Source organism: Melospiza melodia, chromosome 9, assembly GCF_035770615.1.
Source record: "Melospiza melodia melodia isolate bMelMel2 chromosome 9, bMelMel2.pri, whole genome shotgun sequence".
Lineage (NCBI taxonomy): Eukaryota > Metazoa > Chordata > Aves > Passeriformes > Passerellidae > Melospiza > Melospiza melodia.
The window spans coordinates 3,444,061-3,470,285 of record NC_086202.1 but is presented as its reverse complement, the minus strand read 5'-3'; the positions used below and the strand labels follow the sequence as shown (position 1 = coordinate 3,470,285).

At 44.5% G+C, this 26,225-nt stretch overlaps 1 protein-coding gene across 4 annotated transcripts in view; it reads left to right on the top strand.

The window, feature by feature from the left end:
- Positions 1–2,157: 2,157 nt before the first annotated feature.
- The window catches only part of ZRANB1 (zinc finger RANBP2-type containing 1), a 46,385-nt gene continuing 22,317 nt past the window's right edge, over positions 2,158–26,225 (top strand). The window contains exons 1-3 of one of the 4 annotated variants that reach the window (XM_063163023.1): positions 2,158–2,243; positions 15,666–15,763; positions 16,447–17,297. In XM_063163023.1, the coding sequence (XP_063019093.1) occupies positions 16,484–17,297 (814 nt within the window). In that variant the 5' untranslated portion in view covers positions 2,158–2,243; positions 15,666–15,763; positions 16,447–16,483. Of the gene's footprint in view, positions 2,244–14,962; positions 15,001–15,665; positions 15,764–16,400; positions 17,298–26,225 lie in introns of those variants that run through there. The other 3 variants (XM_063163025.1, XM_063163024.1, XM_063163026.1) reach the window with 3 other exon arrangements.

Here is a 26,225-nt window from a genome sequence, read left to right as displayed (position 1 = left end):
TAAGTCTATGGTTCTAAGATATTCCTTGTATTTTCATATCTTTTTATGCAGTCTAATCTATAACATTTATTTCTGGAAATTTCCATTGTTGCACATTTGGGGCAGCATTTAGAATTTACCCCAACAGCTCTTCCATCATCTTGCCTAGATGCCAAGAGCAAGGGATACATTTTCATTTTCTGGATGATTTCTAAGCACAGAGATGATAAAATTCCTTAAGACAATGAATATTTATTTTACATGACTTATCCAAGTCTTATTAAAAAAAAAAAGAAGTTGTCCCCCCTTTTTTCTACAGTTTTGAGAAATGCACCAACTTGTTCAGTGGAGTCAGAAAGAGAATTTAGTAAATAATTAGTCTGGGAGAGAGAAATCACATTACCCTCCCCCTGCAACAGTTCTCAATGTTTATAGGGAACTAATTTAATTGCAAATGAAGACAAATTTCTATTTCAGTCTCCATAAGTAATTACATTTTGCTTGTCCTGACTCCAGTCCTGGTTGTTTGCTTGCTGGACAAAGGGATTTTCTCTAGCACTGCTCTGCTGGAACATCTCAGGTGCTTTTCTTTTGTGCTGACTGAGGGAGAAGGGATGGATCCAGCTGGTCCAGGATGAGTTTCCCAATGCAACTCCAAGCCTGAGGCATGGTCTAACAGAGTCTGGGAATGGAGAATGAAACCATGGAAATAAGAAAATGCTAAAACATCCGAGAAAGCCTGAAATAAAAAGTAGTAACTGCAGTGGGGGGGAAAAAATCATGTATCAAATGATGTAAAACCCACGAGGGAAAAGCAAGGATGTGGAGAAATACACATTTTCTGTCAGTGAGCCTACAAGGGCAGCTTAAGGAAGATGCAGGCTCGCAATTTTTGAGTGGAAAGCAAAAAAAATATTGCACAGCCAGCACAAGGACTGAACCCAAGGGCTGGCAGAGCTGTTGTTGCTGTTCTTTTCTTCTCAGAAGATAAATGGGCTTTGCACTGTGGGGCTGCTGAGTCCTTTTGGGCAGAGTGACACCCTGAACTCCAGCCCCACACATTCACTCTCTCGAGTCAGGAACGGCTGGAATCAACATGTGGAGGAAATGTTTAAATTTTATTTCACAGAATCAATTTAGATTGAAAAAGACCTCTGAGACAGAGTCAGACCTATGACCCAACACCACCGTATCGACCTGACCATGGCACCTGGTGGACTCTGGATTCCCATTAATTCCTTTCGTGCTCCATGGTGAAATATTTCCCAAGTGCTGATAAGAAACAAGAGGACAGGGCCTTAAGCTGCAGCCAGTGGAGGTTCATGAGGACATCAGGAGGAATTTATTCATAGAAAGGGTGATTTGACATTGAAGGGGCTGCCCAGGGAGGTTGGGAGTGCCCATCCCTGGAGGCGTCCAAGGAATGGCTGGATGTGGCACTCAGGGCTGGGACAAGGTGGGGATTGGGGATAAGGTTGGACTGGATGTTCTGAGACCAACTGGATGTTCTTTTCCAACCTCAGAGACTCTGAGATCCACAAACCGCTGTTCCCCACGCCTGCTGCCCGGCCATGTGCCATCACAAGGAGGTTTTTTCAGGGATTACTCCCTCAGGAACCCCCGATGTCTATATACCCCGTACCACGGCGTGCGTGGGGGGATGCTCTCGCCTCCACACCACAACGCTCTGCGCGTTATCTCCGGCAACCCAGGCGCATGTTTGGCTGGGGGAAGGTGGCGGGGTGCCGAGGGGCTCGGGGGCCGTGCAGGGCCAGCCGGGAATAGCCCGAATAGCCGGGAAGAGCCCGAATAGCCGGGAACAGCCCCGAGGGCCCCGCTCCGAAGGGCCGGAACGGGAGGCGCCCCCTGGCGCCCGCCCTGCGCGCGGCACCCCGCGGCACCGATGACATCACCGCTCTGCGCAAAGAGCCGCCCGCCGATTGGCGGAAGGCAGGAGCGGGCCCAGCCAATGGGCGGCGCGCAGGGCGGCAGGCCGCGCTGACGTGCTGCTCGGCCGTGCGGGGGTTTATTTTGCTTTGGGCCGCTCCGGCCGCCGCCATTAGAGGAGCGCGGGCAGAGCCTCCCCCCCCCCCGCCGCGCCGAGTGGGAGCGCCCGCGGCCGCGGCAGCCGCGGCGCCTCGGGAGAGACCATGTCGTGAGCGGGGGGGGAGCGCGGGAGGGGGGGGGGGCGGCGCGGGGCGCAGGCGGCTCCCAGTGCTCCGAGCGTGTTCCTGAGGGACTGAGGGACGGATCCCGGCGGAGAGGTAAAGCCCCTGTGCTCTCAGTGCCCTCCTCGGGCAGCGCTGCAGGACGAGGGGGCGCGGGGGCGAGCTGAGCCGGGGCCGAGCGGGGACCCGCTGCGGGGTCGGGGGGGCTGTGAGGAGGCGCCTCCGGCGCGGCCCCGGATCCCGCTGCGCTCGGTGTCCCGCGTGGAACGGCTTGCTGAGGGCAGGCAGGCTGGCACAGCCTCTCTACAAAGGCAGGAAACTCGGATTTTTTCTCCCGTGGCTGCTGCTCCGGACCCCGGGCTGTGGTGCCTCAGTGTGCCTGGTGAGATCATGCCTGTGCTGCCTCCCTCCCACTTCTGCCCACCCTCCAGCTCTGATTCTGTCGGTGCTCGGATGTGCCTGTGTGGATCTGCACGCGTGCTGGAGTAGGTGATGGGATGATGGGATGTGTCTGTGCATTTTGGGTAGCAGAACTTCCATGGTATTGCCTGTCCCATCCTTGGAAGTGTCCAAGACAGAATGGACAGGGTTTGGGATAGTGGAAGGTGTCCCTGCCATGGCAGGGGGTTGGAACAAGATGATCTTTAAGGTCCCTTCCAGCCCAAACCCACTCCGTGATTCATTCTGTGATCACCTATGGTCGATGCTTCATCAGAAGTACGGCGTGAGAAGTGTTTCAAAATCGAGCTCGTTCTTTGGGAAGCGAAGTCCAAAGAAAAATTAGGAAAGTTGAATTAAGGAGCGAGGCAGACCTTGGTAATCCACGCTGCCAGCGCCTGCCTGTCTGCCTTCCCCGTCCCAGACTGCAGCAGCTTCCTGGCAGGATAAGATAAACTCGTCTGCGGAGGTCATGGATGTGTCTGTGAGTCCTTCGGATGTGTCTGTGAGTCCTTCCTTGGGAGTGACAGGATCAGCCTGTCCCCACGGCGGGCTCGGCTCCCTCGGGAGCGGCGGGTGGCAGAAATAAATGATGGAGGAGCTGGATCCCGGTGTCCCGCACGGCTGGCACTGCCCGGCTGCTGAGAACTTTCTGCTGCCACGGTGACTGTCAGCCGTGGCAATAATGACAACTTTTTCTGGAATTCTTGGGGGTTGGTGTGGTAAACAAACGTTGTTTGGCGGGCTCTGTGCTGTGCTTGAACAGTCTCTGCTCACCAGCTGCCTGCCGTGTCACAAGTGGTGGGGCTGGCATGTGAGCTTAGTGCTTTGATGCGTTTGTTTGGGCAAAAATTGAAAGGTGAGATGTCTTCTGTGTGTGTAGTAACTCCCTCTTTCTCTCCTCAGAGCTCACTCTGTTGCGAGCAGAACCTTTTAACAGTGGTTCAGGAGAGATCTGTTGTAATCAGTTTTGTTTTTCCATCTGCTTAGCGGTCTCACAGAAGAGATTTGTGAGGCTTATTTATTTTCCCTCCCCTTTCTCAGTAGTTACTCAGACGGGGGGGGACAGGTGAGCAGCAGGAGGTGTTCTGGAACTCTTGCTGCCCTCCCTCTGAAGGCCAAGCTGAGCTGGTGTTTCAGCATGTGGAGGCTGGCATGTCATATGTGAGGGATCACTCTGCTTTGAGTCTGTCACAGCATTCAAAGAGAATGAAGCCTTTGGATGCGTTGCATTTGTGAAACTCTAATTATGTGGTGTAGTTCTCTTGGAAGGAAAAAGAAATTGCTGCCTTTACTTTGCTTCTGCTGCTTAAGCAAAGGCAGGCAGGTGGGGGTGACACTGGTGGCACTGTCATCTGTTCCTGAGGAGCTGTGGCTATTAGCATTCTCTCAGAAGTATAATTACAAATATTAATGTAATTGGAATGCTGAGTGGCACAAAGGCATCAACGGGGTTCATCACAGGAGCGTGACTTTAACTGGGGACTAATTGCAGCTCAGAATGGGTCAAGGGGACATGTCTAGCTCTGCGTGTGGCCGTTCTCATTGTGTGTTGTTTGACCTGTAAATTCCTCGGGGACAGGAATTCCCACCCATCTTTGCTGCCCTTTGCAAGAAGGATCTGTAAATAAGCCAGAAGTGTAAGTAGGAAATACTTTACTGATTGAATGGGAGGTTATTTTTAATGCAGTCAATCAAATAATCAAATGTTCTCTCAGGCTCTTTAAAGTGAGATTTACAGGCTCCTTGGTGTGGTATTGAGTTGGGTGTTAATATTTCTCTTTCCAGCTTCTCTTTGCCATATCAGTTCTAGCACAACTTCAGATCAGTCCATTCCCTGTGGTGATGTGCTCCCTGCTAATCACAGCAAAGCATTTAAACTGCTCCTGCCAGTTCTCTTCATAATCTCATGCCCTTTCCTCCCCCCAAAATTTGAAGACTGGGTTATTTTGGGCTGTTCAAAATTGATGTCAACAAGTAATCCTCAGTTTAACTAGATGGATTATGATCCACAGTCTCCTGGTACTAAAATGGAACTAAACTTTAGTTTGGCAGCTGAAAATGGCTGGCTTAGCTGTAACGGAGTTCTTAATTTTTTTTTAAAAATAGTACTATGTGTGAGGAGGGAAACAAGGCAGAGTTGAAAAGATAATTTTTTTCAACACAGCTGCTGAAGAGTTTGCCATTTGCCTTGTCAGATGGAATAGCTTGGTAAAATCAGTTTAGTAACATGGATAATTGCAACTTTGTCATGTCAGTTGAATGGAATTTATTACACCTTAAAACCATTTGTCTTCAAATTAAGATTTCAAGCATTTGGGATCCAGACACTTTGCTGGTACTTTTCATAGCATTTCTTATGTAGCTGTCATTGCTTCAGCTTGCACAGGATTGTGACTGTGCTCATTTTTACATCAGCAGTGCCTGGAGCACTGCTGCTCTGTGTAGTTAATTTTTTTGGAGCTTTCTTGAGGTGCAGGATTAATAATTACTACTTTGGGGTCTATCAGCATGCTTTAAAAGAACAACTGTCACACTAAGAGAGTGATAATCTATAATAATATTTATGATTTTGTTTTTCCTTCTTTCGTGGCATAGGCAGGTGTTCAGGAGCTCTGTACTCAAACTGGAGCTTTGTCCACCTGGCATTTTTCAAAACAACTTAATTTTCCTCTGCTGATGTGCCATTGATGCAGAAACTCCCCTTTGGTGTAGGCCAGGGAGAGGAGAGGTGTGGAGGGGATGGAGCAGGAGTGAGGGCAGTGGTGTTTGAGGAGGGAACTCTCTTCAAGAGGGGCTGAGGAGTCCCTGGTTCAAGAAAGCAGAAGGAACAGGAGATTTTGTGCAGGTAACACAGTGGAAGCATTGCTGGTGACTGGTGTGTGCACAGCATCTTGCCTAGGAAGCAGCCACGTTTGCAGCCCTTTTGCATTTTCTGCTGCACAGCAGATGTAATGAAGTTGGCATTTTTCCCTTTGGTTATTTGGGTTTGTCTTGATGGAATCTGTTCTGCTTGTTCTTAAGGCAAGGATACTACTGCATGGTTTGTTGTCAACAGGTCAACAGGGCACTGCACCTTCTCTCCACTGCTGAGAAACCAAAGGGGGGCATCCCTGTGATGCTGCACCCCAGGGTCTGCTCCTGCTGACATGATTGGTGCTGGGATTTTTCCTGAGTAGCACTGACATGAAGAATGCACAGCTCTTGTCCTTTTTTATAGCCTGGTACTCTGTACTTGGTGCCTGGATGGCTGAAGGACAATTGGATAATAATCTGCACTTTTTCTGCAATAATAATAATAATAATAATAATAATAATAATCTGCATTTAGATCACTGTGTAAATGACAGATGTACCAAGAAGGAGAGCAGTTGTCTCAGCTGGTGAAAGAAGTGGGCTAGGAAGAGCTAGAAAAGACTGGATTTTGGGATTTTCCCTGAGTAGCACTGACATGAAGAATGCACAGCTCTTGTCCATTTTTACAGCTTGATACTCTGTACTTGGTGCCTGGATGGCTGAAGGACAATTGGGTAATATCCTGCACTTTTCCTGCATTAATAATAATAATAATAATCTGCCTTTACATCACTGTGTAAATGACAGATGTACCAAGAAGGAGAGCAGTTGTCTCAGCTGTTGAGAGAAGTGGGCTAGGAAGAGCTAGAAAAGGCTGGATGAACACCTGTTGTTGTGTTTGTTTGTTTATTTTTATTGTGGTCTACTAAGTTGGATTCCTTTTTTTCCTTCCTAAGAATGGCTTGCAAATTTTAAATTAAGAACTGTTTTTACTACTGGAGATGACACAGGATTTAAGATCTTTTCAGAACTGAGCTGAAAATACCTGTAGTGCTGAGAACAAGGTACAAAGTGAAAATATCCATGCAAGCTGCTGTCCAGGGAACGTGGGGCTGGAAGGATGGACTTGTGTCTGCCTTGGCACATGGAGATGGGGCTGTGATGTGGGATTTGTGTCTGAGCTGTGGCTGCTGGGCCAGGAGGCTGCAGCTTCTCCTCCTGCTGTGCCAGGAGCCAGGGCACGGTGCTGCTTTGTTTTATTTGGGTTCTGTTTGCCATTACTCCTGCAATCAAATCTTCAGGTTTCAAAATCCTCCATGTGGCTCTTTGACTGCACTTTGATTTAGCATCTGGTCCTGAGAAGCTGTTTTTAATAAAACAGAGAAAGTTGGGGTTACTGAGGAGTTTGTGGGCATTAAGAAACTTCAGTAGGGTATGTTTGTTTTCTTGGTAACTTCTACATATTCAGGAGTGGGGTTCCTGAGCTAAAGAAAACTGTTAGAACTGTGATTTCTGTGACTAGAAGGAAAAATAAACTTGAGTGATGTGTTTTTTCTTTGGTTAGTTGTTATTGTTTTTTTGGGGTTTTTTTTCAGTGTATTAGAGCTATTTTGCTCAGTAATCTTTTTGTGACTTTGAATTTACACACACTTTTATAGGTCCACTCATTTAAAAGCTCTGTGGTTCTTGGTGCAGTCAGTTGATTATCTGGAAAGAAAAATGTCTGTCATCAATCTCATAAATGTGCATAATTCCAGCAAAAAAAATAGGAAGTTTGTTTGATGATTGTTGGTTTATGAGAGATTCTTTTTTTGTGGTTGTTGGGACCATAAGTGCACTGTGAGAACTTGACTGGTGGCTGATGGCCTTGTAAGTATTCCTTGAGTCTCCAATCCTCTTCCCAGTATGTGAGCAGGGATCTGTGCAGACAGCTGGCATGTTTATTCCTTGCTGTTATTTCAGGACTCCCCTGGAACAGCCTCAGTCTGCAGCTCCTGGGTTCAGGAGGTGTTGATGATCTGCCTTGGGTTGTGCTGGTTCTCAGTGCCTGGGGAGTCAGGAGTGTTCTGTCCTGGGCTTTGCTGTCACTGACACCCTCTGACAGATGGGCCACTGGCTTCAGGTTTTACCTGCAGAGGCTTCCCCTTACTGGGTGCCTGCTGAGCTCATTTTTGTCTTGCTGAAGGGCTCGCATGGGCTGCTGGACTAGTTACTTTTTTATTTTTGACCTCCCCATTACTGTTTAGCTGTGCAGGGATAAAAAGAAATGTCACCTCATGGCTTTAAAAAAGGATTATTTAAAGAAGGTTGTTCAGTGTTGCCTTTAGTAGAAACTTACTCCCACTCCAGAACCTGCTATTACTGTTTTAGAGCTGCTACTCTGCAACTTTCCAGGAGTGCAGAGTACCCTGCAGTGATTAACTCAGAGATATGAAACAGATTACTAATCATATGGTTAAAAAAAGGTGATTAAAAAAAAAACCAAACTGGTGTCAGTGTCTTTAGAAGGAGTTTGGGTTTGTTTTTCCTGTGGTATTTAACATTAGTTCTTTGCACTGTGGTAAGCAGCAGCATCCACACTAGTGCACTTTGTGTGCTGTGATAATGGCATTTTGCTACTATTTTTTCTTTTCGCCTCTGTCTGATACTTTGCTGCCTTGCCAGCATCTTGGGAAGAACTGGATAGAATGAGTGTGGTTTGTTTGGCTCACCCGAGCTGGGACTTACCTGAAGTGGATTCCAGCAGCAAATCCTTTACCAAAGGCAGTCCTTGGCCGTGTGTGAGTGTGCCTTGTGGTGAATTGGCAGCCAAGTGCCCTGGTGGGTGCTGAGCGTGTGTGTCCCTGTTTCCTTGGCAGCCAGGTGCTTTTCCCCCTCCCCACGGTGCCTGCCTGTGCAGCCCTGCAGTGATTTGTGGGCAGCCAGCGCTGAGGAGCTCCAGGGGATCATTGTCGGCTTCTGGGCTGTTTGGGTGACCTGGAAAGGCCCGGGGTGGCCTTGGGCAGCCCGCGCTGCAAAGGACGAGAAGAGGCTTCAGATCTTTTCTCGGTCTCGGTGTTCATTAATTGTTTATCTAAAAGATTTTCTCTTGGCCCAGCAGAGGTCTGCACAGCAGCCAGCCATGGGCACACTGAGAGCCCCCGGGGCGGTCACCTATCTTTATACTCAAAATTATCTATACAATATTTATCATTTTTCCCCAATACCTTTTACCCTTATTGACTAGTGCACTTTTAGTAATAACCAATCCCAAAGTGCCACCATCACCACAGAAGATGGAGGCCAAGGAGAAGAAGAAGAAGAACAGGACACGCCCCAATTCTTCCATCTTACTTCTTTAGAGCCCCCTGTACAGAAATCCTAAACCCTGTGTCTTACACTCTATTGGTTAAAGGCTCCGCGATGTATCACCCCAGAGATACCTTGGCTTGCTGGTGGTTGCAGCTGGGCACTGAACAAGTCCAGGCTTGTTAGGAACCCCGTTTACCTCAAGAGGAATGGCTTCAGGCGATGGTGAAGAGAAAAAGGAGAGGATTCTGCTGGAGGGTTTAATGTCCAGAGGTTTATTCCATGGTTACAGAGGTCTGCACGTGAGGACCTGCTCCAACAGAACGCAGACCGCATGGTCTGATCACCTTTTAAGCTCAGGGACAGGGGGAGGGGAGGTACAGGTGAGCACCAACCAGGTGAGAGGGGCAGGGTCTCAGGGGAAGTTGACACCCAGACAGGCCAATGACCCCTGGGCATAGGGGCATCCTTTGAACTTGACCAACCACACGAGGCCTTGCTGGAATGTTCAGCCTGATTGACAGGACTCACTCAGCATGGGGGCAAGGGGGAAGGGAGAGAGGTACAGGCACACCTGGGGGAATGACCTGGAAGGCCAAAATGGGACATTACAGCACACCACCACAACACTCTAATTAACCTATCCCTTCACCATTCACCCAGTGAAACCCTCCCATCCTCATACAGGTGTCGTCTCCCGTGCAGGATCAAAGTCCAGCCACCAGACACTTCTGGCAACATCCCAGGACTCCCGAGCCCCCCAAGGGTGGTCTCGGTCACTCTGCACCTCCGTCCTGAGGCGCTGAGATCCCACAGATAATGACAAGAAAATGTTCAAGTCTGGGTGTGATGTTCCTGCCCTTGGCCAGGTTGAAGTGTCTCAGGGTTTGATGTCTGACTGCACAGTGTGTTTGCAGTCAGAGCCTGACATCTGGTTTTCCTCCTGGTGTGCGAGGATGGCTGAGAGCTAAACAAAAATGGGTCTGGTGTTTGAGGCACAGCCTAAACACAGATAAACTGTTTTTGGATTTGACCTCACTTTTTATAAAGAAACATCTTGTTCAACTTCTGTACTTTGTCCAAGGCTAATGCCTTTTAAAAAAAGCAATTTTAACAGTTCTGTTGTTTTATTGTGTATGTTTGTTACTGTAGATCTTAAGTCAGTATTCATCTGTTGCTGTTCATGGTCAAATTCATTAAATGCCGCTGGCTGTATTTATGCAAATCTTCTATCATAGCTCATTATTTTAAGTAATTTTGCTTGGCTTTTGATTAGTATTGTGTGGGAGATGCTGTGCATTATGTAACAGTTAAACTGCTTACCCTTGTTTGCCCAAATGGTTTCTAAGCAGTCGTATTTAGTCCATCCTAACGTGCAGTAACATCTCATCTGGACACTCATTCACTTTTAATTGAGCTTAAAACAAAACAAAAGAACAGCCCTGACAAAGAAAGGGCACTGATCTGCAAGCTGCTGCTACTGGGTTTTATAGATTATTTTCAGCAGTTAAGGTTTCCCTATCTTTTAGTCACAAGTATAATAGAGCTGGATGGAGTTTGACCCGTTTGAGATGAGTAATGAATAAAATGCAAACTTGCACCATGCAAATTACACAAGAGGGTTAACTGTAGTGGCTAAGAGCACAGAAATGCTTCAAGAGATAAACATTAAAATAAAAATAAAGACAGCAGAAAGAGAAAATGTTTACTATTCTCAAATATCTGTTAATTCTGTAATGAATTTCCAGCTTTTGCAGACACATCTGTTTACATTAAGTTGTAAACCTAAAGTTCATTGTCAGTCTTGTATTTCAGATGTCTCCAAAGATCAGAAACCTCCCAGATGTTTTCATTCTTAGTGCATGGAGCATTAGCAGAATTGGACATCCTCTTGCATGAAAGCTGCATATAAATTCTTGTGCTTATGAAAAGTCAGCAGTTGGGTTGGAAGTGTGAACAGAATATTGAAAAGAAAGCTGAAGCAAAATCAGCGTAATTTTTCTGAATACCATAAATACCTAATAAAGGAGATTTAAAAAGCTTTGAAATGAGACACGAATCCGTAAAGCAGAATGAAAACAATTTTTTATTAATTTTAAGTAAATGAAACCCATCTGAATTCACCCAGTGAACAGACTTCTGAATGTGTTCAGAAGTTAATTCTTACTTTCTTGCTTTTTTTGGTTAAGAGAACTGTGTTTCTTGCCATGTGTTTCTATGTGAGAGCTGAAGTTGCCTGGATTTTAACTCATTCCCCACTTACAAAAGTTTAAGGTAGTGAGGCAGGTCGTACCTAAAAATCTGCAGTGAGGAGTATTTTTGGTGATCTGGGCTGTCAGAACTGAAGAAAATGTTAGAAGTCACTTACCATGCTAGATTGAAAATATTTTCATTGCAACTGTGTGACTATTTACAGGGTTTTTTTTCTCATGCACCATTAGTGCTGTAGTTTATAAATTGTGTTGTGATGTGCATGGGAGTGATTGGGTGTTTAATGGAATTGAGATTTGTGCCAGTCTGAGGTGGGTGATGCTTCTCTGAGACAGCAGCCTGGTCCCAGCTCCCCTCCTGGGAGAGCAGAGGGGTCCAGGTGTGTTGGGGGCAGCCCTGAGGGTGGGAGGATGGTGCAGGCAGAGCTCCCAGCCCTGCTGGTGTCTGTTTGCTGGGGAGGTTTCTGGGTTTCTGCATTCTGGGGCTGCTGCAGCCTGGGTCCAGCTCCTGCTGTAGGCACTGCTCAGCCAGCTGGTGTTCAGTAAGGAAATCAACATTTCCTATGTAACACCCCCACCTCGGAGAGCAGCTTGCAGAAAATCATTCCAGTGCTCTTTTGTTGAGATGACAGTGACATTGCCTTTTTAAAGAACTGCCCTAACACCCAAAGCAAACTGGGCTTGTTTGTTAAATTCCTTGCTTCAGTGTGTTTGGGCTAATGCACAAAATGCTTCTATGTTTGTGGCTTCACAGTAATCTTTCCATTCTTTGTTATAATACATAGATACTACTGCAAAGCTTCCAGATTAAGTGCTGATCTGATCTGTTTGTTCCATTGACAGGGGCAGGGTTCTTAATTTTATTAAAATTAATTTGAGGAGATGACAATGGGGAGCTTATTGTTCATTCCCATCAAACTGCAGGAGCCCAGGTTGAAGCTTTCTGCTTTTAATATACTGATCTGTGGAGGCTTGTACTGAGCTATTGAGGAAGAGCAAATAGCTGAAGGCAGAGTAAGTTTGGTAAGGTAAGAGAAGAAAGTCAGTAAATGTCCACCTTGGAAAATTAAGGCTAGGATTTGTGAAAGGTTTTACTTCTATACTCCTGAAGTGCTGAATAAATAGATTCTGCATTTGGTTATAGAGATCCCTTTCTTTCAGAAAAAGGTACTTTTGCTTATTGTGTTCATGTGAAACGTTGCTTTAGTGTTTTTAAAGTAAAGAAAGCAGCCTGCCTTTCTTTTTGGAGCAGGCTGTGAGAGGCACAGGGGGGGAAGGAGGTGGTTCTTGATTCCCCTTGCAAGCCTTGCTGAAGGCTGGAGCTGGCACCTTGGCTCCCTTTTGCCTGTAAACACAAAGCAGTTTGATTTGAAAATCCATAGGCATGAACCAAATGAATTGGAGGTGGGAGCAGTGGTTTGATTGGTGTGATTATGTAAGGTTTCAGCCAGCACAGATGCCAGCACCATCCCAGCAGAAATCTGTGCTGTGGACTGGTCTAAATCAGCATCTGGCCTGTGTGCTGGGAGGGCTTTAATGAAGTGGAGCTCCATATTGTTCCTTGTTTGAGCCAAAGGAAAAACAACTTCTGGACACAGAGAATAATTAAATTGAGGGAGTGTAGTGTATCTGTCATAAAAGTGGTATTTGAGACCTTCTTTGTTTCTTCCCAGTTTGTGTGAGCTGTTTGGTGTTTTCCTGTGCACCCAAAAAGAAGAATGTTCTTAAAAATAGAAGCAAAGCAAAAAAAAAAAAGCTATTCTAGGTCACCTTTTACAACTGACTACATGTAGTAAAAGGGTGATCTGATAAGGTTTTGATTTGTTTTTTTGTTCTTTATACAGAACTTAATGTATTTTTCTCTTCAGTGTATTGAGTTACTCTACAAGTATGTCCAGAAGATACACAGCACACTGTCTAAACTGATCAACTGGAATTTGTTTGAAGTTTTGTGGGTTTTAGTTTCTTGTCTGCTGGTGCTTTTTGGACATAAAGGCATGCACCTGCACTCCACAGTCACTGTGTTGCTATTTCTCTGTCAGAGGAGGCGCTCTGTGATTCAGCTGCTCCTCTGGGAGGAATCCAAAATAACAAGTTGACATGAAAACAGAGTCAAAGAAGTAATTGGGAAAAAATGTAATGAGCTTCAAACTGCTGTGGCTGGATGGTGATGCTGTATCATCAGTAAATCATAGAGTCACAGGATGGTCTGAGTTGGAAGGGACCTTAAAGCTCATCCTGTTCCAATCCCCTGCCATGGGTGGGGACACCTTGCACTGTCCCTGGTGCTCCAAGCCCCTTGGCCACTTCCAGGGATCCAGGGGCAGCCTGGGTTCCACACATTGCCAGGGCCTTCCCACCCTCATAGGGAACAATTTATTCTTGGTACCCAGTCTAAACCTACTCCCTTTCAATGTGAAGCCATTTCCCCTTGTCCTGTCACTGCATTCCTGATGTAAATAAATTGGATGGGTCTGGTGTCTGTGACCTCCAGCTCTGCTCCCACCAGACCCACGTGTGGGAACTACTGTGGTGGGTAGAATTGGAGGTCAGATCAAGTAAAAAACAGTAAAAAAACCCCAATGCTGAATTTCCTCACTGTACTTGGTGGTGGCAGAGCTGTCAAGGAAGAGAAATTGTGTTGCTCTGTTGAGCCTTTTTATGTTCTTTACTTCATAATAACCCGAGGCCTTGTGTTCAGAGGTGGTGAGCTCATATCTCAGGCTTTCAGAGCTGCACATACTCATCCTCTCTAAGAATTATGTCTGAGAGCATCTGCTTTTTAGTGGCACCAAAGTTAATTGCAGCTAAAAAGCTGATCTTGTGATATGGATGAAAGCTTTCCTGTAAGGTGGGATGTCCTGAGCTGTTTTCTTTCCTGAGCAGTATCTCAGTACTTGCTTAGATTGTTTTTGCAACCAGCTGCTTTCCAATTTGAGCTGCAATCTCCTTTCCCAGTCTTAATATCACTAAAACAGATGATATCTTGTTTTCATGCCCATCCCAAATGTGGGTTGGGATTTGTCTGCAGTGGGAACTGTTTTATTTAAGGCCTTACAAACCAGGGCAGGGAAAGAAACCATTTACAGTTACACATACCCATCACAGACTGTATATAGATTTGATGGGAAGCATCAGCTACTGCAACCAAACCAACTTATCCTTCAGAAGGAATTATTCTCAAGCATTGGAGTATTGGGACAGCCACTTCTGGTGGTCCTTGGTGTCACAATCTGTTGGTGGCCGTGGGCAGGTGCATGGGCAGTGTGCTCCTGCCTTCTCTGTTCTGAAAACCCTGTTCAACTCTCCCGTGTTTCTAACTGCAAAACATTAATTCCTAAAAACCTCTACTGTTTCTAGAGAGAAGAAGCTTATTAAGAAAGTAATTAAAAGCCTTATTTTGGGAATTGAGGGAAAAGCTTTGACCAAATGGAATAGATAAATCTAGTGTCTAGTGTACTCGTATAGGAGGCGCTTTGGCAGAGTAAAGAAACTTTTTTCCTTAAAATTCCCAAGTCTTCCTTGGAAAGTCACCTTTAGTAAAATTAAATTAACTTTGTATTCTCCTGTATATATGTATTGTTCACTTACTGTATTCTCCTGTGTATGTATATTCTCCTGTATATATGCATTTTTCACTTGCTTTGTCACAGATATGGGGCACCTGGTATGATCCAGCTCCTTTTTTCCCCATTATAAATGAGCATGGACATCTGTCAGGAGTGGTGGAGGGGAAGCAGCAGGAAATGTGATTGCCTTTTCAGCACATTCCTCAGTGTGACACAGTTTTATAATGTAGAGGTGGGAGTGAAGTGCTCTGCAGGCTGTTCAGAGCAGTACTGTGGAACCTGAGCTTTATGAGAGAGCTTTCTGTGTTCCTGATTGCTCCTGGGCTTCCATGCAGCATAAATATGGATTGCTATGGAAAAGGATAGTGCTGCCCTCTCCTCTGGCCCAGCCATGCGATAGCCCCTCATTCATGCAGCCACCTGATCTGCTCAATAGATCACTTGAGCTCTTGGAAAAAACCCATGGTCAGTGCTGGAGTCCTCAGCAGCAGAGAGTAGGAGTAAGGCTGGCAAGTTTCAGTGGAAGGTTCAGCTGTGCCTTGATAGAGCAAGGTGTGTGTGAAGGTATTTCAGTGGAGAATGTACTAACTCATAAAACACTGGCTAACTGGGGAGCAGGTATTAACTGATTTTTAGGTTTAGGTCTAGTTTTGAATTTAATCCTGTTGTGAGTTTTAGTTTCCTAGGCTCTGGGTGGTTTTGTTAGCTGAGAGAGTGGCAATATGATAAATAAGTGTCAGTCAAGTGATGTGACAAGTTTGTATTTAATGAGTTTTGCCTTCTTAAAAGCAGCACTGTGTTGAGTTTTTCATGCTGGATAGCTATTCTGGGGTAAGGGAGGAAATGCTGTGTGTGTTTGTCTGTGTGTCCTTTATCTACCTGCCTCACCCTTTCCCTCTATTATGCCCTACACAAAGCTTTTTCTGCCTTCCCCATCCAAAGTTTCAGATTGCAGTGAGAGTGTTCAGGGATGTTTTGGTGTGAACTTGTTGCTTGGATTTACTTCTTTTACTTCAGCAGATTGACCGCTTGTGTAGCCACTGTTTTTTAATAAATATTGGTGTATTTTAACCAGTCTCTCATGGCCTCAGCAGGTCATGACTGGGTTTAACTGAGTAAATTGGGATTAGAATAGGTGTGGCATTTAATAATTAACTTTCTGGTTACTCAGGTCCAGTAGGAAACGTGTAATGAGTCTGTTTTCATTTTGTTTACAGGAATAGTTATCTGCTTAGTCTCATCCTTCATATTTGGCAATCTGAAGAAAAGGTCTGAGCCAGCATGAAGACAGAATCCCCTCTTCATTAGAGAAAAAGTGAGTTAGAATTGAGTTGAAATCTGAATTTGTAGCATGAAAATTCTCTCTTAGCCTGCCAACACACAGCTTGTGCTTGCTTTCAAGTGGCATTTTCACTTTGTAACACCACTGGTACGGGTGATGTCCAGTCAAGACCTAGTCTTGGTTAAACACATTTCTAAAATTTTCATATTGTAAGTATTTAATATAAATTCCAACAGCCTCCTTTTCTGACAGAAGTGCTTACTCACTGTGTAACTGCCCACCTGATACACTCTGTCCTTCCAAATCCTGTGAGGTCTGTTACAGGACGTAGACTTTGTGTTCCTTTTCTTGTACTGCTGGATTCATACTGAATTTTATTTTGATAATTTAATATTTATAACTTGTTTCTGTAGCTGTCCTGGTCATTTCCCCAGTATTCTCAGTGCTTAATGAGTATTCTGAATTTGTTGGGAATTGCAAATTTGAAGAGTTTCAGAAATGTAGGACTCATTTTTGCACTAATAAATCCCAAATTTTGCATGTAAATGCCGGTAGTGATTTTACTCCCCTTAGACGTTGTAATAATATCAAATAAAAAAGACTGCCTGTTAGGCCAGCCTGATTTTTATATCCACGGGGTTAAATCTCCTTCATTTGTTGTTTTGAACAGCTCCTTTGCTGGCTCTGTGTACTGATGGTGTGTTCTGACCCCTCAGCTTTCTGCTCGCCGCAGTTCATTTCAAGGAGTGCACGATGACAGAGCGTGGAATTAAATGGGCCTGTGAGTATTGTACATATGAGAATTGGCCTTCTGCAATCAAGTGCACCATGTGTCGTGCCCAGAGACCCAGTGGAACAATTATCACAGAAGATCCTTTCAAAAGTGGCTCCAGTGACATCGGGAGGGACTGGGATCCTTCGAGCACTGAAGGAGGGAGCAGTCCTTTGATCTGCCCGGATTCCAGTGCAAGACCCAGGGTTAAATCATCCTACAGCATGGAAAGTGCAAATAAATGGTCGTGCCACATGTGCACGTACTTGAACTGGCCAAGGGCTATCAGGTGTACCCAGTGCTTGTCCCAGCGCAGGACCAGGAGCCCCACGGAGTCCCCTCAGTCCTCGGGCTCCGGCTCCCGGCCGGTTCCTCTCGCCGTGGATCCGTGTGAGGAGTACAATGACAGGAATAAACTGAACACCAGGGCTCAGCACTGGACTTGCTCTGTTTGTACATATGAAAACTGGGCCAAGGCCAGGAAATGTGTTGTGTGTGACCACCCCAGACCCAACAACATCGAAGCAATAGAACTGGCAGACACAGAAGAGGCTTCTTCCATCATAAATGAGCAAGACAGGGCTCGGTGGAGAGGCAGCTCTAGCAGTGGTAATAGCCAAAGAAGATCTCCACCAACAACCAAACGTGAATCTGATGTGAAAATGGACTTCCAAAGAATTGAATTGGCTGGAGCTGTTGGCAGTAAGGAGGAGCTTGAAGTTGACTTCAAAAAACTAAAGCAAATAAAAAATAGAATGAAAAAGACTGACTGGCTGTTCCTAAATGCTTGTGTGGGTAAGTTGTTTACTGCTACCTTCTGCTCTTGTGCTGGTGGTTAAATATTTTGGGAGAATGAAGAATTAAAACAGAAACTTGGCATTTGATTTCAAACCAGCTTTTTTTATCCCTATGTTTCCATTTAAAAAAGTAAGTCAAATGTAGAGGTTCCTGAAATAGCACCTGCTGAGAGAGGCTGTGGAGTTCATCCATAATCTGAACAGGGTTAGACGTGTCTCTCAAGTGTACTTGGACTTTTCTGACCTTTTGTAGAAATGGATATTCTTGTAACCAAATCCTGTTGTTCCATGTAATTGTCAAAAGGTGGAAAAATTACAAAGCCAATCTACAGAACACGAGTGCAGATAGTGCTGTAAAAAATGCCATTAATGGATAATTAAAATTACTTTTCTTTCTGCTATGGCAAGACATGCTCTGTAGAGTCAGCAGCTGCAGCTTGGGAGTATTTGTAAACAGTGTAGAGCTTGCAACAGTACAAGATGCTCTGTCAGATGTTAAAAATAACACCAAAATATGTAGCTCCAAGAAACTGCATGTGTAATACTGACCTTGAAAGTAATAATGTTGTATTAATACACATACTGTGTTGTAAATGTTTACAGGCTTTCTGAAAGTATTTTTGAAGTCAGCTGCTTCACAAAACATTCCAATACCAATTTTGTTTTGTATTTTAGTGCTTTGCTAAGGAAATGCTGGATAATTCTCGCAGTGCTGTTAAAGAACAGAGCCATGTGAGAGCAGGGTTTTCTGCACTTTTTGACCTTGTGAGTTCACTCCTGTGCTGTGGCTTCCCAGAAGCAGTGCCCCAGCATACGAGCAGCTTCAACACTTGAAATATGCAACTATTTTTAGAGTAAAACACTTCATTTGAAACTCTGCCTCCACTAGTATGGCTCATGCTGTTCCTTAATGTTTCACAAAGTCACTTCATGGTTGTTGTAATCAAAGAGCTAATGAGTGGAGCTGCTTTGTTTAACATATTTGATCAGGTGTAAATGTTTTTGTGGGTATGCTGTGTTTGGTTTCTCTGAGCTAATAAATATTCTAGTTTATTTTTGTGTTGTGTGAGTAGTTAGACATGCTCACTTCCTTTTGGAAAGAGATGCCTCAGTATTTCCTCATACCTCCAGTTTCCTTACAACCTTTTTTCCTTCTGAAATGAAGCAGCTGAAATTCTGTGTGGTATTTTTTAAGTTATTGAGTACCAATGGTCAGTTGTTGGAGGTTGTTCCTATGCCTAACAGGGGTATTTATCTTGAATTCTGATAACAACTGTATTAAATATTTGGCTATTTTTTCCCTTTGGTTTTTCAAACGTGATTTTTTTTTTGAGTATTCTAATGTTACTTAAAATATTTCACACTTTCTGATTTATCCTGTGTGGGAAGGGTTGTATTTATATTTAAGAACGTGGGTTTGCAAGTATTTAATGTTGCCTGTGACTATATAGTTGTACATAAAACCCAAAACCATGTTCATAGAAGTTTTATAATGCAATAATGATTTGGTGTGAAGGGATCTTGGTGAGAAAAGCAGAATGCAGGTGGAGTTGTGTGCTGGTTGTTACTGCTGCCTGCTGAAAGCTTTCATGGATTTCCTTCTCTACCTTAAACACCTCTGTGCTCCTGGGGGAGAGGGGTGGTGGGGGCACAGGAACAGCAAACAAAGCTGGTAATTATCTGCCCTTCAGCTCAGATTTTCATTTTGCATATTGCAGAGATAATTTATTTCCCCCAATTACTCATTATAATAGGAATAACCTTAGGAAGATTGATGGAGGTTGCACGGACTCTCTTGTTCTTGTCTCTGTTGTGCAGTGTATTTGTGCTACAAAAGTACACCAGTTCAGCCAGTAATCATTAAAGCAATAAGCTGAATTTCTGCTTGTGATCTTAGTGTGACATACCTAAACCAGTTCAACTGTCAATTGAATATTTTTGCCCAAAGCATCTGTTTTTACCATTGAAATCAAGTGGGTCACTGTTATTTAGTGAGTTCTGTTTGTTTGCCAGCTGGAACTCCTGGGAAGTTTTAGCTGAGCTGAACACTTGTCAGTCCTTAGCCAAACAAAATTATAAAACAGGACAAGTTCATGTTAAATACCAAGTAAATTTGTGAACATTGATGGCCAGAGTTTGTGTGTTACCCTGCTCCATCTGACAGATGGTGCCTAACAAGGATTTGAGGACTTCAGACTGAAACGTGAAAGTTTAAGATCAGTCAGTTGTGGAGGGTCCATTAGCTTTGAATCCATCTTTTGTAGGAGAGATGTTGAAATGTTAACATTTAAAGTTAGCCCTGAAGTTAAAAATAACAATTAAAGGAGTAGGAGGCATTCTTGGCAGAGTGGTTATTTTCTTTTCTCTTAGAAGATATTATCTGTCAGAAGGTACCAAGGAAAATGTCTGATACTTCAGGACAGCTGCTTGGTTGAACTCCCTCTTCTCATCTCAACTCCAGTACAAAATTCTTTTTACTAGATTTTAAATTGAATGCCAAGTTTCATTAAAAAACAGGTATCAGATTAGTCTTTTCCACATCTGTGTTCTTTTTAGCTGAAACATGGAGAGATGTGTATAAAGTAGATTTAAGAAGAGCTGTGTTTTTGTTTTGTTTTGTTGGAGGCATCCATGAATGTTTTTCCCACCTTGGTAAGTAAATGTGTCATCAAGGCTTCTGTTCTTGCAAATCCAGGCTGGACAAAATGTGATGAGTGCAGCTCTTGCCTTTCAGCATGAATAGTTTCCTTGATGGAGGGTATTCCTTCCAAATCAGAAGGATTAATGGTATTCCCCCATTCAAACTCTGCCAGCAAATGTACTTGAATGTTGCTTTTTTTATTGACTTGTTTTTTTCAGAGTGAGTGTATCTGTTGGGTGATTCTTTCTCAGAAAGACGAGATTTAAAACTGATTCATGTGGTGAAAATTGATTAAAATCCTAGCAGAAACTGGAGTAAGTGTGACTTACTGGCTTCCTCCAAATGCCAGTTTAAATTCCAAAGAGGAATTACAAATGGTTTCTGCAATGACACCAATGTTTGCTACCATAGTGGCTTAGAACAAGATTAATGTGGAGTCCAAGGTGACTCATTTCTTAGGGGAGGGAACTGATCTGCACTTAAATTAAACTTTATTACCTTTTCTCTAACTTATGGCACCTGTGGCAGAGGCTGTCAGGCAGTCCTGGTGGCCTGTGGGACTTAGAGGATGTGCTGTGCAGCCATCAGGAGTTCCTGTGGGGCCTGGTGGAGCTGCTTCCAGCTGCCTGTGGATTTAAGGAGTCCAAAAGATGAGGATGGCTGTGCCTGTAAAACCTCTGTGGCATCCGGAGTTTGCTTGGGTGTTACCCTGGAGCTTCCATCTCCTGCCACTTCAGGGCTGGCTTTGACAGTGGTGCTGGCACAGTGTGTTTGCTGCAGGGCACTGCTGGGGATTCCTGAGTTGTGAGTGCAGCTCCTGAGCTTGAGCTGCCAGGTTAGAAGTAAACTGCATTTCTTCCCCTTTTCCTTTCTGCTCCCCCTGTTTGTCACCTGCTGCAAGAGTGTGTTCTTCTCTTGCTTCAGGTCAGGTGGGTATTGCTGTCACAGGCCAGAGCTCCCTGTGGGGATGGTGCACACATCCTTCTCAGCTCTCTGAAAGAAACCACTAAGAGTGTGTTTCTTAAACAAATCCAAAGTATTTAGAGCAATCTGTGATGAATCTTGTTTTGCAGTACATCCTTAAAAGGACTGTATGTTCATTCCTAGTATTCCTATTTATGTCTGCTTAGTTTTTCCTTTGTCAACTGCTTTATCTCTGCATTAGATTTTTGAATTAGTGCCAGATATGTTACCCAGGCCTTCAGGAGCCCTGTGGGCAAGGAGAGTCTCCCTGGCCAGACATTGGCATGGGGTTGTTGGGCTGTGTCCCACGCTGCCCTGCAGCTCTGGGAGACACAGAGGCACCTCCTGCTCTGTGTCCTGCAGGGCCTCTGCCTCTTCTCTGAGTGTTCATAGAGGGAGGTGGCATGAGCAAGGTGCTTTCAGCTGGCACTGCCACCCAGGGTCATCCCAGGTGCCCCTTGCTGCCCTCCTGGCTGTCAGGAAGTGAAGCTGGGTTAGGGGATGTTTTTGTGGGGGGTTTGTTTCTCTTTGCTGGTGTAGTGAGTTCAGACTGACTTCCTGTCACATCCAGGCTACAGCTGGACCTCGATGGTTTTGTTTATGCTGTGCAGTGGGAGTGGGAAGTGCCTGGGTGGGAGCAGGCTGGGCACCTCTCCTGGCTGCTGGCAGTGTGGGCTGGAGCTGTTCAGGGAAGTGCAGCAGGGCTCTCTCACTCACTGCCAGGCTGTGCCTGGGGGGAAGAGTCCCTGGTGGGAGTGGGACAGCCCAGCCTCCCTCCCTGCTCCCCTGGGCTGGGCTGCTGGGCCAGTGATGTGAGATCACAGCTCTCACCTGGCTGGGAGAGCTCTGGGTAATGTCCTCTGTGCCTTGTACAGCTGTCCTGTCAGAAATGCTTTACATTTGTGTGTGTACATCTTTGAGACTGAGAACTCTCCTGCCTTGCTCCCTGGCACAAAATCATAACTCCTTGTACTTTGGTTCTTGACTCCTTTTCTTAAACACTGTGTTATTTTATGCTGCAAATAATTGAATTAATGATCAAGTTAAAACCAGTTATTTCAATTTCCCTTAGAAGCACTGATGGTTAACTTTAATAATTAACTTTAATGATTTTCCACTGTCCAGCCTCCCTTTAAGGTACAACTCTGCAAGTAACAAGGGGTGTGACAGATTAGAGAGGGAGAAGGCCATGTTCAAACAGTTGTTCTTACATCTGTGCTGCTTTGTCCTGTGATGATACATTCAAAACATACTGCAGGGGTTGTATGTGGGGAGAAGAGCTGTTTGCATGGAACAAATAATAACCAATATTTATGCTCTCATGCATTGAATGGCTCAGGTTTTAAGTACATGTCTTCTTGGAAGTATTTACTTCTTTTTTTAGCTAATGCAAGGTGCTGAGCTTGAAGAATCAAAAAAAATCTTAAGATACAGAAGTTTTTGTCTCTGTCATTACCTGGAGAGTGACTTACTGTTTATGTACTTATGACTTACTGATTATGTACTAATACTGACAGGGGAGGCTCTGGAAATCCAAAAAGAGAAGGAACAGAAGGGTGTGGAAAAGGCCCATAAAGGTTTTTCAGACAAACCCTCTTTTTTATAAGTTGGTGTGTCACATTTGCTTACAAAGCAATCTGTCCTTCAGGACAAATTCTTCCTTGGATGAAATTGTGAGTCACTATCAATAAAACCTCATTTATGGCCCCCTGATGTGCCCCTGGTGAAGAGTTGGAAGAGCCTGAGGACTGACTCAGCTCCAGAAAATGCCACAGGTCCTCAGCAGTCTGGGTTAGAGGAGAAGAGATTCTTAACAGGTGTCAGAATTAGGTTTTAGTGGGTCAGTTGATCAGCCTCTCACTTGCTGGCACTTAAACCAATCTGAGGATTAGGCCTTAGATGAGTAAATGAGAGAGAGCATCTCTGTGACAGAGCACTTGCAGTTGTATCTGTGGCAGAAGAGAAGCAGCACAGGGCTCTGTGCTCTGTCTCTGATCTGGTTTATGTTACAGCAGGAGCTGTCTCTACTTCTGACTTCTGAAATGTAGAACTTGGCTCTTTGAGCAATTTGCCTTCTCTTGCCAGGCAGTTCAAGGCATTGTCCCCCACAGAGGCACAGTGACCTCTTTAAGATGAAAAGTTTCCTTTTGCAGTCTGCTCAGATGGAAGAACAGAGTTATGGAGGCATTGCTGCCTCCTTGAACCCCAGAAATCCCTAATCCCAGGGTGTTCTCTGGATAGTGCCAGCTGCAGCAGTCTGCTGAAAGAATTTCCTTCCTGCATTACCAGCTTGTGCCAGGCAGTGCCCCACAACCATCAGAAAGGTACTGAAGTAAATAAAGGCTGTGCTGTAGTATTTTCCTTGGGAATTTTTCTGCCTGGCTGTTCTGAAGCCAGAGGAAAAGTGCACTAAGGGAAAACAGGACTTGGTTTTCTAGAAATGCATGTGAGCCTGTCTTGCATATTTTCCAGGTTTCTGTAACTGCACTAAACCCTATAAATATTTAAATGTTCTAAAGTATAAACTTAATAGCACCTTAAGCTGAAATAGTTTGGTTTTAGCAGCTAATTCTGGTTTATTTAATATGAGTATAATGTTGACATCTAATAAAGAAGGAAGTTGTAAAAGTTGTAGGAGTATCAAGATGGTAAGAATTGTAATTGGGTGATTAATATTTTTTAAAATTTAGTCTTTTGAAATACCCTTCTTAATTTCTATCATCTAATATATACCAAGATTGCAAATGTCTGATCTGTGCTGTTTTTAAGAGGCAGGGCTTTGCTAGAAGAAGAAAAAACCCTTGGCTCCTGATGCTGTGAAAGTCTTCCAATGGGAGGAAATGCCTGAATTGCAAAATGGGAGCACAGTTGAACCTGTAAATGCAGAATTCTGACTTGCACTGGATTTTCTCATGGCATTCTGTCCTCTCCCTTAGGATGTCAGACATTTTACATGGGGCCAAGCAGAATTTTAGGGGTACCCACAGACTGGTGCACTCAGGGGCAGCAGCAAAGGGACATTTCTGGAGTCCCCTGTAAAGGAGAGCTGTGGTGCTGTGGGTCAGGCACTGAGTCACTGGGGTGTGTTTGCATTTGTGCTGCTCTTGCAGCCACTCAGGGCTCTGCCCTCACAAGGCTTTGAGCTCCTGGAGGCTCCTGCCTGTTCTGGGAACAATCTTAAGGCCAGTGCCACTCTCCCTTTTGACATTTTACCAGTCTGGGGAATGCAGTGGGTGTCAGTGGGGAATAATCCAACTGGCACAGGACACACTTCAGTCTGCTTGTGTAAGTAATGAGGCACTTCTGTGTTGTGAAATGCTGGGAATTAGAACATCAGTAAATATTTCTGTAGTATTTCTCATAAACAGTGGGGGTTTTGAGCTCTGTTTAAATAGACTTAATGAATTGGAGGCTCTGGCTCATCCCACAGAAATCAAAGCCTTTGTAGGAATGTGCCTCCTATTGTCAATACAAGCATATTCAGGTCTCATTTTAGCATGGTGATACTGAATTCCAGAACTGCAGGCATGGTGCACGTGGGCAAATTCACCTCATAGTTCTGGGGCAAGATTTGTGTTTTCTGGTTCATGTTTCTGCATGGAGATACTGAATTCGAGAACTGCAGGCATGGTGCACGTAGGCAAATTCACCTCATAGTTCTGGGGCAAGATTTGTGTTTTTTCTGGTTCATGTTTCTAACAGTCTGCCTGTTATCAGTCACTGTTAGGTTTTGTGTTCACTGCTGCCTTGGATTATATGGACTGGCACTGTAAGCAGGGTGGCACTTGATGGGCTGTCAGGAATTTTCCCTGTTCTTCTGAAGTGGCTTCATGGAGTAGATATTTGGTAGAACAGGTAAAGAGAAATGTTAACTTCTTGCTGTGGCTCAGAGGGGCCGAGGAGGCTTGTAATGCCCAAGGAATATCAGCCCTGCAGTAGTGAGTTGGACTAGACAAACAAAAACTTCCTGATGCTTCCCCCTGCTATAAAGAGTAATTTTAACCTGTTTTGATTAAAAACCAGAGGATGGCCAGATAGTATCCATGCCCACAGTCACATTGTGACCTGTAGCTCCGCTGGTTTGTGTCATGCAGCACACCAACCCTGCACCTAAACTACTAAAAATACATTTCTTTATTTTTTTAATTAAGGCCTAGAAAACATACTCAGTTTGCCTGGTTTGGATGTATTACTTGATCTTGAGCTTAAACTTCATCAGCAAAGTTTAGAAATGTACTTTTTAACTGACAGCTTATATAACAATTTCAGTAATTCTAGGACATGGGGCTTTGAGGAATGTCAAGTATTGCAAGATGTGGGAATAAACTTCCAGAACTGGCAGTGCTGCATGGAGCACATGTCACTGATCTGGGTCCTTATTGCAGCTTGTAGTAATTGGTGCTTGAAAAAGGCATTGCCAGACCTCCTGTGAGCACCTCAGCATCAGCCTTGCAGCTCAGTTGTTGCTGAGGTTTGATGAAGAGTGGGGTGGTAATAAGCAGCTGAGGGTGGGGGACTGGAAGAACAATTAAAATGATGAATTTCCCAGTAGTAGGCTGTAGTAAAATGTACTGCTTGACAGGCTGACTGGAATGTGATTCGGGTCTGATCATCTGTCACCAAAAGATCATTTTAGGGATATTTGTTTGGATTTTGAAATTCAGTTGTGTGTATTTGGATTCTCAGAATGGCCACCTGGCAGTCTTGGGTGGTGTTTGGTGTGTTTGTCTGGGGGATGTGGTGGAAGGTGCAGGTGTGGTGACAGGAGTCTCCCCTGTGTCAGTAGGAGTGGTTAAAATACAAAAAGGGCTGATGTGCCTTTTGGCCTTTGACAAGGCGCTTCTCCTAAATTAATGTAACAATAAAAAAATAATGATATCATAAAATAGCAGAGAATTTGCTCTTCTATCAAGTTTCTTCTTTCCTTTGATTCTTGGGTTTGCCAGAGCTGTGGTATAACTTGTTTTAAGAGGGCAGGTCATGAGAAATTTGATTTGTTATCTGGATACACATCCACATCTGCACACACACACAAAATACCAGTTTGGAGTATTTGGTTGGAATGATCATTGCAACAGCCATGAGGAATTGCCTTATCAGTGGCAGAAATGTTTCTTGCATGGAAATGAAGTCCTACACTTGGCACTTCTGACTCCTACAGAGCAAGAGCTAAAATAAAATAAAACAGATAGAACTCATCTGGGGAGAACACCCAGGCAGGCACTGAATGAGGGAGTAGTGCTGGAGGGGAGCAGGAATGTCCTCCTTACAGGAGACAGACACATGCAGCACAAAACTGCAAAACACTGTCTCTGTGCTTTT